This window comes from Micromys minutus (genome assembly GCF_963924665.1).
Source record: "Micromys minutus genome assembly, chromosome: 21".
NCBI classification, from domain to species: domain Eukaryota; kingdom Metazoa; phylum Chordata; class Mammalia; order Rodentia; family Muridae; genus Micromys; species Micromys minutus.
This window is the reverse complement of record NC_137956.1, coordinates 7,802,214-7,816,944: the sequence shown is the minus strand read 5'-3', so window position 1 is coordinate 7,816,944 and position 14,731 is coordinate 7,802,214. Positions and strand designations below refer to the sequence as shown.

The 14,731-nt window shown below is 40.1% G+C and overlaps 1 protein-coding gene across 1 annotated transcript in view; it reads right to left on the bottom strand.

The window, feature by feature from the left end:
* The window catches only part of WDR72 (WD repeat domain 72), a gene marked incomplete at both ends in the record, with an annotated part of 146,783 nt that overhangs the window by 63,413 nt on the left and 68,639 nt on the right, over positions 1–14,731 (bottom strand). The window contains 3 exon segments of the mRNA XM_080934270.1: positions 7,543–7,738; positions 8,921–9,000; positions 12,793–12,884. Of these exon segments, the coding sequence (XP_080790396.1) occupies positions 7,543–7,738; positions 8,921–9,000; positions 12,793–12,884 (368 nt within the window).

The following is a 14,731-nucleotide window of genomic DNA, read 5'->3' as shown; positions in this document are numbered from 1 at the left end:
GCACCTTGTTTTCAGAAGGCTCAGTATGTGTTATCCGTTTTAGCGTTGCCTTCAGATACCATCACGATTAGCTTTTCCTCTATGTAGGCAAAGTTCCCTTGAACTAAGTAGACGAATTTGAAATAGAGCCCCTGAACTTCCACGGCAGAATATAGCGTCCACCCTGCAACGGCCACCTCTGTTCTCTCCCTGGTTCCAGCGAAGGAATGCGTCATTTTGCAATTCCTCGTTCTCCAGTTGGAGGTCACAGGCCGTGACCACTACTGTCGCCCATCAGCCACTGGTTCACAAGTACAACAACGAAGAAGAATCCCTTGTCCTGTACTGGATGGAAGGTTGTCTGCTGCTAGGATAAAGCTGGATAAGTGAGCAACTTGAGGGACAGGTGTTTACGGCATTTTACAAGGGTCTCCATCCAGCCCTGTGCGGTGAAAAACCGGCCTCTAACACGGAGCATTAAACAAACGCTTTGTAAGGCCTTCTGGACTTCCTCCAGATCATTGCAAGTCTGCAGGTGGGTGAACGTAGCATCACACATTTAAAGCATAGAAATGAGGATTGAGTCTGGAAGTCTCAACTTTCTCATGGGAGAGACACTTTCTTATGGGAACAGAAGTAAGCCTGTGTTCCTTCACATTGTGCTGCCTACAGACTGTATGTAAATTTCACTTAAAGCCAGCTTTTTGGCTGAAGGGACTTTATACTTAATCTCGGCAAGGTTGTTTTCTGAAGTTGGAAGCTGTATTGTATTATCTGATGGAATTACGTTCAGTGACTTAACAATTGTCATAGGAAGTACCAAGTGGAATGGGGTGGGACTGGGGAGATGGTTTGCTGGTAAAGATCTTTTGCCACTCTTGGAGAGAACCTAAGTTTAGTTTTCAGCACCCGCATAAGAAGGCACATAATCATCTGTGACTCAGCTTCAAGAGACTCATACCCTCTCTCAATATTGAAGGCAACTAAAATCATGGAATATACATTATAAACCAAATTATATATATACATATATACATATAATAAAACATAGAAATATAAATTTATTTTTATTTATATATAAATACAATTATAAATTTAAATAAAAATAAATCTGAAAGGACAGTTCAAGGTCACCCTTAACTACATAAAGAGACCAGGCTCTGAAGGTTCTATGTCACAAGGGTAACTAGTGACAAGAGATCAGAACAAGCTAGACATTGCTCGAGAACTGTAACACTGGATTGGAGTGAACACTGAGGAGCCCACATTACAGCATTGATTCCCCAATGAGGAATGAGAGGAGAATCAGGCCAGGCTGGTCCCTTGTTCTATAAAACTACAGATTTTTGTGAAATGCCTGTAAGACAGATAGTGGCAGATAAAGATGTGAGGACCTGCTAGGAAGAATGATCATCTAGACTCATGTGTGTGCCTCTGTGTGTATGCCTGTGCTTTTCTGAGAGTATCTCTATCTGTCCCTGTGTGTGTATGTGTGTGTTTCTGTGTGTGCCCCATGAGTATGTGTATGTGTCTATATGTCACTGTGTGTTTCTGTGTGTGTCCTTGTGTTTATCTGTGAGTGTCTCTATGTGTGTATGCGTGTCTCCTTGTGTATCCCTGTGTCTGTATGTCTTTGTGCTTCTGTGTATATTTCCATGTATGTATGTATGTATGTGTGTCCTCTTGTGTGTGTGTTTATGTGTCCATGTCCATGTGTATGTATCTCTCTGTGTATAGTGTGTGTATGTATGTCTCTGTGTGTTCAGGTGCCCGTGTGCCTGAATATGTGGATCTTTTTTTGTATACTGAGCATGTCCCTGAGATGATACCTTTGGGAAAACAAACTTCAGTGCGCAATGAAGTCTGGCTGCTGAAGCCCAGAGGTCGGAGGTCAGCCGGTTATCTCATCTTGCTCTTTCTGCTTAACTAGGACTTGGCAGAATCTTCAGAATAAAAATTCCCACTGCTCATCTGCTTATTCATCTATTCAATAAATATTTCCAACTGACTGCTGGGTGAAGGAATGCTTTGGGTGCTGAGAGAGAACAGGACAGATTGGCCCTGTCCCTGCTTCTGAATGACTTGTGTCAGGAGGCCAGCCTGAGCTCCATAAAACAATAGCACAAAACACATTGATTTCAGCAAGGGAGTCTAGATCGCTTTTTCTTTGTCAATACATTTAAATGGAGTGCAGACACTAATCAGTGCTATGGTGCTTGCAGACTGTTATCAAGGAAATATGTAACTGTGTTCCTTCACCCCATCTCTGGACAGCAAGGCCAGGTTGGAATTCAGAGAGATCAGGCTTAAGAAGATGACAAAATTCTAGATTTTTATTTACAGGGTGGAAACCACCAGTCTCAATCTCTGTGGGAAATGAAATCAACAAACAAAACCGAAATTCTCTGTTTTTCAAGGGGCAACAGAATCTTTATACAAGTCACAGAGGCCAAAAACAATAGAAGTATTCCAGAGAGCTTATAGGTTAAAGAATGCAGTGTCTCAGTTCTATATGGAACTAAAAATAAGATAGAAAATACATTAAGGCCCAAACTACCTCTAGTGTTTTTGAGAATAATATGTAATGTACACTAGATGACAAATAACTTTTTACTTATCATCTGCTGATAGCACCTAGGCTGACTCCATACCATAGTTATGAACTGAGCCACGGGCTATAATAAGGAAGCATGGGTATACAGACCCCTCCACAGTATGAAGATTTCATTTCCTGTAAATTTACACACAGGAGTGGGGTAACTGGATCAAATGTTAATTCTAATTTTAGTTTAGTTTAGAGCTTTAACACCATTTTTCAAAAAAGCTGCCCCAGTTCAGACCCCCACCGATGTCAACCAGTGTACCGTTCTCTATACATGTCACCTAACATTTCTTATTTTTGTTTTTTGAGGTCAGAGATTCTAAGTGAGATAAGACCTACCACCTTACAGTTTAGATTTGTATTCCTCTGACATTTACTGTTAGTGAATGGTCTATGTATTTTATTGTATTTAATTTCTTCTTCCAAAAGGTATTCAGATCATTTCCCCTATGTTTCTACTGCATTAATTATTTTGTTAAATTTTTGGATGTCTTCATATATTCTGTCATATGAATAGTTTATACATGTTTTCTTTCTTTCTCAGGTTTTATCTTTGCTATGGTTTTCCTTTACTGTCTAGCTTGGTATAATCCCATTCGCCAGTGATCACTTTGGCATCTTGTGGTTTCTGAGTCTTATCTTGAAAACAGCATCCATGCCTGTATCCTGATATGTACACTCTGTTTTAGTAATGCTATCAGATCTTCATATCATACACAATGGCCATTATTAATCTAAGTTAACTCACTTTGGTACAGGGTAAGCAAATGAACTCCAGTTTCAACCTTCTTCATGCCCTGAAACAGCTTTCTCAGCCCCATTTATTGAAGAATTTGTTAGTTCTCTCTGTCCATGAACATGGGAGCTCTTTCTGGTTTGTTGTTCATTTTAATTTACTGTATGAGTGCTCAGCTGCATATACATCTGCATGTCACAAGAGGACTTCAGATCTGTTTGTAGATGGCTGTGAGCTCCCATGTGTTTGCTGGGAATTAAACTGGGGACCTCTAGAAGAGCAGCCAGTGCTCTTAACTGTTGAGCAATTCCACTGGCTGCTTCCAGAGTTTTCATATATATATATATCTTTTAAAAATCAGTGTTTCATAATTCCATTATCAATATTGTTGACTTACATTCATTACCATGAATTATTATTATTAACATATTACTCTAATGAACCAATTAGTAGTAAGAATACTTTGATGCTCACTAATTGGATCGCTCTCATTGTTTTCTCTGAAGCAAATTTATTACTGTTGTATAGAGGACCCGTGAGGTTTGTATTTATTTTGCACCCTGCAGCTGTACTGGATTCATTCTGTAATTCTAATAGTCTTGGTGGAGTCTTTTTGAAAACAGACAACTTCACTTTCCCTCATGTTTGCAAGTCTCACTTCTTTCTCTTACTTGATATCCCTTGGTAAAATTTCTAGTACCATAATGAGGAAAAGTGGTGTGACTGAACATCTTTTCTTCCTCATCTGGAATGATGCTGATTATGAGTATAGGGTGGGCGGTGAGTTCTGGATGCTTCTCTTTAGTCATCACACATCACAGAGAATTTGTTTCTTAGTTTGGATGGTGGGTTTGGCTGGATTTTGTTTTCTTCACAGCATAATGGTATGAAAATATATCTGTCTGAATAGATTAGATCATTTAGAGTACATAAATAATTCCAAACACACTAAACTGTATTAATGTGAAGGACAATATCACTGCCACTGTTATTTTGGAGACTGGGGATGAGGAGGGCTGGGGAAAGGACATCATGAGACTTGGAGGGAATACATATATGAAGACAGAGAATTCTTCCTGAAATTCCTGAAAAGAAAATCATATATACATACATACATACATACACACACACATATATAGTATATGTATGTGTATATATATCTCGGGGTGGCATTTGTGATCCTAGGTAACAGCTGCCTTTCTCCTTCTCAACCATATTCTTGGAGGCCTCCTATTGGTTCTTCAGGTCTCCACTAGAGATATTTCCCTCTAAGGGAGTTTCTTGCCCCCAAGTCCTGGGTAATCAACTTCTACCTTGTGTTTTGACAGTCCCCATTGCACCTTACCCTCCTATCTGCAAGTTGATACAATAGTGGACACCAGGGTGGCTTGGTTTTCCGAAGCCTTCACATACCTACATTTTAATTCAATTCTGATTTGTATCTCACTGAAAAACTCCCCTTTGTTGTCTGACATATCCAAGTCTAATATACAGCACACAAAAGACAAATATCAGGTGTAAAGACTGACTTAAAGTTTTGAAGAAAAGGCATTATTCCAATGACTATCAATCTTAGCCACATAACCGAGCCTATCTAAATGTTACACTTGAAATATTTTCCAAGAGTAGAATGAGAAATTCCAAACATGTACCAATATATGTATATCTGTTTATCAGTGACACACATTGCAGCAGTACCTTGTTATTGCATTAATTGTAAAATGTACAAAATTAGGAATACTTAAAGGAAGTATCAAGTCCTCATCAGAACTTGAATTTGGCAATATCATTTCAAGGTTGGCATGGTTATTAGTGTCATCTTTAATTGAAAATTTCTTATAAGGAATTCTTATGCCATTTATCCATTTTCTGGAGTTTAGTTATAAAACAGCCTATTTATAGACCATCTAAGTGCACATTCCTGAAAGTGGGCCCCCAGGGTAGGTTTTGTGGAGAGAGTCTTCTACTCTGCCTTCAGAATACCGTGATACACCTAGACCCGATGTGGTATCCATAGACAGAAGAAGGAATTCAGCTCACCAGGGTTAAGCCAGGTACCATTGTCCTTAACTCTCAAACACAGAATAACAGGACCAAAAATAGAGATGCCACTTGTCAATTCAGATGAATTCTTTCTAGAGAGAGCCACTTAGATGTTCCTGACCCACAAGTCTTCCATGACGAGTCCTTTTACATCTCTGCTCCTTGCTAATTCAGCATCACATGGAGAATTCCTAGGCAAATTTTACAACCAGGAAGAGCTTACCTCTTCTGACTTGGACATAGAGACCCCGTTGAGGCCAAATGAAGGTACATTTAGTACATAAGTTCAGTTGAAAAGGCAGTTCCCTGGCATGTGCTTAGCTGTCCTTTAGTTAAACAGATTTCCTTTCTAATTCTACAAACAAAGGAAGCCCCTTTGCTGCCCTTAAAGGCAGAAACATCCAACTTCCTGGTCAATAGATGCTTATGCAACAAAGCAATGGGATGACAAACATGGAAGTTTGTGGTTCTATGTAAAGAAAAAGGCAAAACACATTTTGTTATTTAATTTACAAATAAGTCTTTGAACGTGGAGCATGTGGGAAGATTATGTTCACTTTTCACCTCAGAGGTATCACCTCCACCCCCATCCAGAGCTCAACAAGAACTCCAACCCAGCTATTGGTTTCAAATGAAAGTTTTATCTATAGAACCTCCACTCTGTGCCAAATGCTTTATTTAATGTAAAAGTTTGGAATATATATATATATATTTAAGGTATAGGGTGGCTATGGGAAGTAGCTAGGTAAGTTGCCATGCAATCAAAATGACCAGATTCTACTAGAAAAGCTCCATGCAGATGTGTGCTTTTGTAATCCCAATGCTGGCAAGCTGGGCCAAGGGGACCATTGAAGAGTGCTTGCCAAGCAGCCTAGCCTGATAGTGGATCTACTGAGAGAAGCTGTCACAGGAAACAAGATGGAATGACACCTGAGATCATTTTCTGGACTTTAAACATCTGTGCACGCACACACACACACACACACACACACACACACACAGAGAGAGAGAGAGACAGAGATAGAGAGAGAGGAAGAGGGAGAGGGAGAGAGGGAGGGAGGGGGAGAGAGAGAGAGAGAGAGAGAGAGAGAGAGAGAGAGAGAGAGAGAGAGAGAGAGAGAGAGAGAGAGAGAATATAAAGGGAAATAACTTGGTAACAGAAACCTTTGTTGTTTTGAAAACAATGTGTCCTGGGCTGGAGAGGTAGCTTAACTAAAAGTACTGGCTACTCGCACAGAGGACCCAAGTTTAGTTCCCTATACCCTTGTAGTAGCTCATAGACCTTCCTAACTCCAGTTAGGAAGGAGGGACTCAGGTTCCGCCCAGAAAGTCCGTGGGCATGGACCAAACACTCAGGCCCTTTGCTACCTTGAACAGCAGAGATCCCGGGACACAGGCATGGTGATATTGTGCTGTGAGTAACCAAAGCGCAGAGAGGGCAAGGCAGATTTAAGTACTAACAAAAATATATCCATATAATGTCATGCCAAAATGATTTTTAAAATCTGTACATGTAGCTCTCTTTTATAAATAAAGTAAGAAAAAAAGGGCGGAAGAGAAGAAAAGTGTCCTACTCTGAAATATATTTGGTACATAATTGTAACTTAAGCAATTCAAAGAAAATCAGAATGTACTCCATGTGAAAATGCAAATTCAGAGACAGGTGATCTGCCCTCATTTGAAGCACAGATGTGCAAATGTTAAGACCTTAGATAAAATACACACCATGAAACATAAGATGCTGCAAAATGAGTAAGTTGCAAAGTCATAGCATGAAAACACATCTTGATTTCCTCATTCCTTGATTCCTGGTGCTTCCCATATCTACCTCATACAGATCATTCAAGAAACCTAGTGATTTCCTTTCTCATGAGAAATAGCCACTCTGGAGTCCTGCATTTTCTTTGGAATTATAGAAACAGACCGTTGAGCCCAGATAGTTATGAGAGCAGTGGAGATTAGAACACAGGTCCTCAAGGCGTTCTCTAAAGTATCTCTGACCACAACAGAAGCCAGGTGTTCTTCAGTAGCTCGGTAATGGTACAAACAAACTTAACAGGATAGGTCAGAAACAGAGTGTATGGCACTCCTGGGGAAATGCTACACTGTAAACTTATGCACTCCAACATGTTCTAAGTGCTATGAGAGCTCTGCTGAGAGGAAGCAGGTAAACATCACTTACTTTCCAGAGGTGAAGACTTCCCCACATACTGCAGCTCTAACTCCTCAGATCGCTCCGTCCTGGACGAGATCCGCATCCTCTCACAAATGCTGTGCTCTGCCACTGGATCTGGTTGACTACTGACTGGTGTATTTCTCAGGCTCTTCATATGCTGCTGAACTTCAGCCAAGAGGGCAGCTTGTATGGCTTCGGTTACCTGAGGCAATTTTTATGTTCAAGAATTACATAATAGTATTCCAAATTATTAGGAGTCTTGTTAAAAAAAAATCCAAAGTGCATAATTTTGATTTGAGTTCTTCCATAAATAATATCCTATTCTGGTAAAAGTAACATCAAACATCTCTCTCTTTTTTGAGTAATAGGAATGACTGCAGAGACTTATAGATACCCAAGCTGCAGATGTGGACCCAGCCTTAAATAAGTTACTTATACCAGCCCATCTAAGACTCTGGGAACATTCCAAAGGAGCAAGTTAGGACAAAAGGCTATAAAGTGTCAGTCCCCAGAACCAAAACAATGATTAACTATAGTTACCTACACAGGGCCCACTGCAGATCTACCATATTAACAATCAGTCAGGGGCCTTGTCGCTCACCTCACTAATATTTGTAGATTCTGGGAGAGGGACATTATTAATTTTAGTTGTGTGCCAACAGCTCAGCCCAACAGACTCCAACAGGCTCCCCACCCACATAAACAGGCAGAAACATGAGAGAGAGCTGTAGGGTAGACAGGATGGTAGGGAGGGTGGAGGTGAGAGCTGCCAGTATTCATGACATACCTGTGAAACTCTAAACTAACAACAAAGCAAAACAAAGAAAAATCTAGGTACAAACACCAGCCTTGCATCCTTTTGAAAGTGCAAGATTCTGAAAGGGCACGTAAGAAGAATTTTTAATTATTCTGTTTAATGATCATGTTTTCCCCCCTCAGTTTACACAGAAAACTTGTGCAACATTCAGAGCTACCAGAAACCATCAGGAACCCAAAGAAGTTAAGAGATGTGAATAGGACGAAAAGCTGTTCTCTAAACCAGCCAATTTCATATATGAACATCCCTCAGAAAAGCCAATTCAGGTCAAATAACAGCCAATTCTGCTTCATAAAGAATTCCCATCAGACAAGGGGTTGCCTCTTCTAAGTTGAACTCACCTCCCCTGGCCACTCTTCCCTTTCCACCATCCTGTATCCTTACATGCATCAGCACGGTTGATCAGACTCCTGTATCTACATTAGGCTTGGTGAATAGAATGTTCTAGAGAGCCATCTTGCAGGATAAGAATAACTGTCTGCTTAAATTTTCAGGGAAGATGGAGATTCAATGACCCTCAGCCGCAGAAATTTTCTCTGATAAACAGGCACGTGAATGATGTCATACCTGTACAGACTGGTCTCGCCAGCAGGAGATTAGCTTCAAAAGTGAGAGGTCAGCTTCAGGTGTGTGACACTCGTGTCTACCTAGAAATGCAGATACACATTTTATTAATGTAACCCATGGTCAGTCCCTGATGCTGTCTATGCGTGAGTACTACTTAGGGATGCTTGTTTCCCAAACACTAATGCTCAGATTCAGCTCTTCGAAGAACGTGATTGAGCAGTTCTAAGGATGGGAATGGGCAGCCAGTAAGGCTCTGCAAAAATATCTCAGACGATTTTCAGATCCAGCCAGAATACTCAGTCAAACACGGATGCTTGTCAAAACACACTTATTTTTACACTTAAACCATGTTTTGTCCTCTTTGCCAAACTGAGATAAACATGCCATTTTTTTTTTCTGTTTCTCGAGTCCTCATGGAGAGAGCTCAGGCTTGCAAAGAGTCAGAACCCATCATAGGTCAAATCAAACTGCTGGTTTCTTTACCAAGCCATCCATCCCCTACCAATAGGCAAACGCTTCATGCTGTCTGTGAGACACTATTTGTTCTAACACTGTCCTTTTCAATGCTCATTCTGTCTTTGCCTTCAGTCCAGCAGGAAATTCCAACTATGAGAAAGGCCTTTTTTTATTTGAATTGATCTTTACGGGGACCAAGAGTTCACCACATAAAAGAGCAATTAATAACAAGTAAAAGTGCCTCTTCATTAATTGGAAATGAATGTATAATCATCTAAAGTTAAAACTACCAATCACTAAAGGCACTATGCAGAAAATACGGAAGCCTGATAGGGCTTTCCCTGATGGGAAAATTGTAAATATAGCTGTCTATTAAAATCAAAGTATTTGACATTCAGGTAACAAACATTGAGATTAATGTTTATCAACTATATTTTCTATGAATTGTCCTATATAAAAACAAGTTTCATATATATTATGTTGTACATGTATACTTCTATTGAATTATATTAGTGGTCAAAGAATGGTGATGGAAGAAATATAGTGGCTATAAAGCAAATTAAGATCATTAAAAAAAAGTTGGTAATAAATGCTAGGTTACTACCATGCTTTTTTCCTAAAGGAATGTGCAATATGAATTTGAAATAACCAGTCATTCTCTGCGAGATCTGTGGCCCAGAACAGTCTCATTCCGAACACACTTCCCACATCTCAAGTGCCACAGAAGAGATTTCCTTTTGATCTCTCTCTCCTCTTCGTCTCTAATCTTGCTGACCTTGTGACTTGCCTTCAAAGCTCAGTCTTGGTCTCAACTGTAACTACTTACTGGCATCATGGGGCACTGCACAGTATGCTTTAATGTGATGTTAAAATTTTAATATGATAGAGAGACCAGAGCCAACTTTTCTTGGCAGTGTCGGGGAGTTGGAGAATTAATTGCAACTTCGGGGGTAAAGATGAAAAGAAAACATCCCAGCCTTGTCAGCATTACTCGGTCACCATTTCTGCTAACAGGAGAGGGCATTGGTTCCTGTTAAGCCTTGAAAGAGAGAACTCTGGTGTTATTTCACTTTCCAGGGGTTGACTTTTAAAATCAATTGCCAAGAGGTAAGTCTTTTCTGGTACCTCTAAACTCATCCCATCTCTCTATTATGAAACAGTATCTTTTATTTGTCTCTACTTTCAACTTTGTATGTGTGTCTCTAATTTGAACATGTATACATATATATGTAACTATGTAGGTCTGAGTTGAACATCAAGTCTCTTCCTCAGTCGCTCTCCACTTCAGTCTTTGAGCCAGAGCTTCTCACTGAACCTGGAGCTCACTGTCTGACTAGTTTGGCTAGTTAGTAAACTTCATGGGTCATCTTGTCTCCCTGCTGCTAGGTCTTGGATTACAAGCATGTATTGTCATCTCTGGATTTTAGGTGAGTGTTGAGGATTTGAACTTGGGCCCTCATAATTGAACAGAAAGCATTTTATCTGCCTGATCATCTCCCTGGCTCTCTAATTTAATCTTAATGGCTACAAATGGAACCTAAACACCAATATTACTAACAACACTAGTTCTCAAGGCCATTGAGCTACAGACCCACAGGAGAAGTAAGAGCATTCTTAGATCTGGTTATCTATTTCATCTATACAGAAGCATGTATGTTGAAACTTAAATTTGAATTCTTTTCCTAGTCCTACAAAAATTTAGAGTGGGGTAGCCCTACTAAGAACTTCTATATATGAAGAAGTAGGTGGGCAACTGGTCAGGGGCTGCCCATAAAAATGAGGAGTGATCTGATAAAGAGAGAAGGAAGGGGAGGGGAAGAGCCAGATCTGCAAGCCAATGGTGTTCATTGGGTTATCAGCAGTTGGACTGTCATTGATCTACCTCACAGTTAGGAGCCATGCACCCCACCCCCAAGGATAACAAAACCATCTTATATTTCTAATGCAAGGGAGTTTTTATACATCAAGTGAAACTTCATATGCACACCATTAGCAGTATTCTTGGAACATACTAGGACCCCATAATTGGATGTTATTAGTGAGCTCTCCTAGAAAGAACCTTAAATGCTCTTTTGAATAGCCTAGTAGAGCCACTGTGTACCCCAGCTTGGCCACCGCTTAGCTTCAGAGGTACCATGTATATCAGGCCAGGAACCTAATTCTCATTTATATAGGGATTTAATAAAAGTAAAAGGCATCCCCAGGGGTATATACAGAGTGAGACACAGATCTAGACCTTAATCTCCACTCTCCCATTTCATTCACACCTCAACCACTGGTGTAGTCAGTATGCATCCTTTAAGTCTACCTGCTTGCTAACTTCATTATACACTAATCAGAACAATCACACAGTTCTTTCTAGGCACCAGATATAATAATGAATGAAACTGACATAGAAATGGAAAAGATCATTATTAGTGAGGAGAAAAGCACACATGGAGAATGGCACAACATAGGAAGAGGTAGGATGCTATGAAGAGTGGGTAGTGCACTGGAAGAAGACTTGGAGGAGGAAGACGATTGAAAGAACAGGAAGTGGGACTCTGTGGACAGCAGGGGAAGGAACAATACAGGCAAAGGCAAAGCCAATCCAGAGGAAGTAAAACCTACTTGTCATGTTGCTTAAGGATAAAGAGGTTATACTAGGTGCAACTTCATTCTGAACTGGGACTTGGTATGTGGGTGTGCAATTTAGGCAGGATCTTGAATTCAGGAAATGATGTAGCTTGTATTCTAAGTGGAAAAAAGCCACTGAAAGGGGTGTGTGTGTGTGTGTGTGTGAGAGAGAGAGAGAGAGAGAGAGAGAGAGAGAGAGAGAGAGAGAGAGAGAGAGAGAGAGAGAGAGAGTCCTCTTGGAAATAGCATATAAAAGGCAATGGAGGAAGGAGGAGTGCTTTGGAACCTACTATAACTATTTGGGTGACCATCAGGGTTAAGGCTCAACATGGGTGTGGCCCTAGGTTAGTTAGAAGTATCAGACTCTGGGTGAAGTGACTGACAGAAGAGAAAGGACTGAGGGAGAGGTCCCTGGAATGCTAAGAGTTGGAGAGGCAAATTTGAGATGCCATTGGCTATTTGGCATTGAAACATAATCTAAAGGCCGAGATGATGACTCAGAAGAATTTGAGGTTGTTATGCAGATAAAAATAGCTTTCTAAAGTAGACAGAGGACTCTGATAGTAGCTTTTGGGAAGGGGTTAGGATAATAAAGCTAATGAGTCTTCTAATAAGTCACAGGAGACTTTACTATTCAGCCATTTTGTCCACTGAGAAGTCTTAGCTACTGGAGCATCTAGATACAATGTATGCAATCTGTGCATTTTACAATGTTACCTATTGCCATCCAGTTGTAGAACCATTATTTTATTTTATAGGAAAAATACATCAGATCATTTCTGTGTCATTAAATTTCTTACCATTTTTTAGGTGACCATAGAAGCTTGATATATTCAAGATGTCACTTCTAGGGAATCTCGTCTTATTGTGAACAGACTCCATTTTGAAGGGTCTGTTGGGGAAAAATGTTTAAGGTAAAAATTTTAAAGTGTGATAAACTCTTTGAGAAAATAAACCCAAAACATATGCTCAAAACTACCTTAGCAAATGGAATAGAGCAGGAATTATTTTCAGCATTATATTCTAAACTTAATTTGTCAGCTTTGATCTGTCGACATACTTAGCTGAATTTCAAATACTAACTCATCGGAATGAACTGTGGCCCTGTTTTACAGGAGAGGTCTTGCTACTGTAGAGCAAGGTATCTGGCAGCTGATTTAAGAATCCCAATGTTGATGTATACCAGGGAACTCTCCCTGCCATCTGTAGATCAAATTCAGCAGAGAATATTTAGAAAAATTTATTCCAGAGTTTGTTTGATTGGGTAATTAGTGTTTTGTTTTGTTTTGTGATAAAGTATCAGTATACAGCCCTGGCACTTCATATATAGACTAAAGATAACTCTGCCTTTGCTTTTGTCTCCTATTAGGATTAATATTAGGATTAAAGGCATGTGCCACCACCCCTGTATATTAATAGATGTTTCTTTGGAGCATTCATATTGTTGTGGTGTCTTTTAATAACTCTTTAATTATAAGCATGCTAAAAGCCCTTAGACTCCTCCCACAAAACCCCAGGAAGCTTTTCCACTCCAGATTCTGTATTAAGAACAGACATGTACCCTGTATCCACCTGATAGGATCATAGGGGGTTGAGGTGGATGAGTTGGCCCAAGATTTTGGGAATTTGGGGAATTTTTAGCATTGATCACTCCCGTACTTGGTAAATGAGGAGTATAAAGTCGAGGCAGGTTAAGTGGCTAGCCTGAAGGCATGCAGGGGTGCCATAGCAGATGCAGGGCACTTTCTTGGGTTTTCAGGTTCAAAACCAATAATATATTTTAAGCATACTTTGTTGTGCAAATGTTTAGTAAGAGAAAGAAAAAAAAAAAGGTTGTTTTTAAGTCTAACTTGTTCTTGACGTTAAATATGTAAGGCTGTGTGGGATTTGGGTTCTCCAGATGAGCCAAAGAAAGAAGAGTCAATTTGTGCATATGAGGCAGAGACTCCCCATAAGTCTGTTTCTCCACAGTAACACCAGGAAACTGAAAATTAAGAGCCACAGTAGCACCGTGGTATAAAGAACACAGATGCCTACGGGATCTGTCTGGATTCCCACAGACTGGAAGCCCCAGAGTGCAGGAGCTCTCCTTCTGAGACAGACACTTGCTGGCCTGAGCTCTTATCACACAGATTACAGAGACCCACACCCCCTGCAGCAAGCAGGTTGAATACTGTCCTTGACCAGCAGCATGGCCTTGCCTCATGCTGGTGAGTCTTCCCCTTACCCCCACCGTTCATTCACACCACAAGTTTTTTTGGGCCCATCTGTTATCCCAGTGGTCCTTAGGTGTTTTATGTGTAGGCTTCCCTGCCTCCATCAAAACCCATTTTCTTTATCCATGGGCTATAACTTGTGGACATACCTTAATAAGTATTTGGTGAACCGAATTCAAACGAATGACATCAGAATGAACAAAAAAAGATGTCATCATGTACATATAGGGACAGCATAGCAAATGCCAAGTATTTAGCTCCAGCTGACATCCATTACTAGTGAGCTGTACTGTCTCTAATGGACAATCGCACTACCCCTATCTGAATATGCAAGCACAAGTTGTGATGTGTGTTTAGATATGACATTTCCAGCCATCATAAGCACCTATTAAGATTCTTTGTTCATACCTAGTTCACACCATATTAAATGAACCACAAAATATGTACATGTGTAGACATGTGTAAGCACATATGTATGTGCATATGTAAGTACATTTGTATGTATGTATGTATGTATGTATCA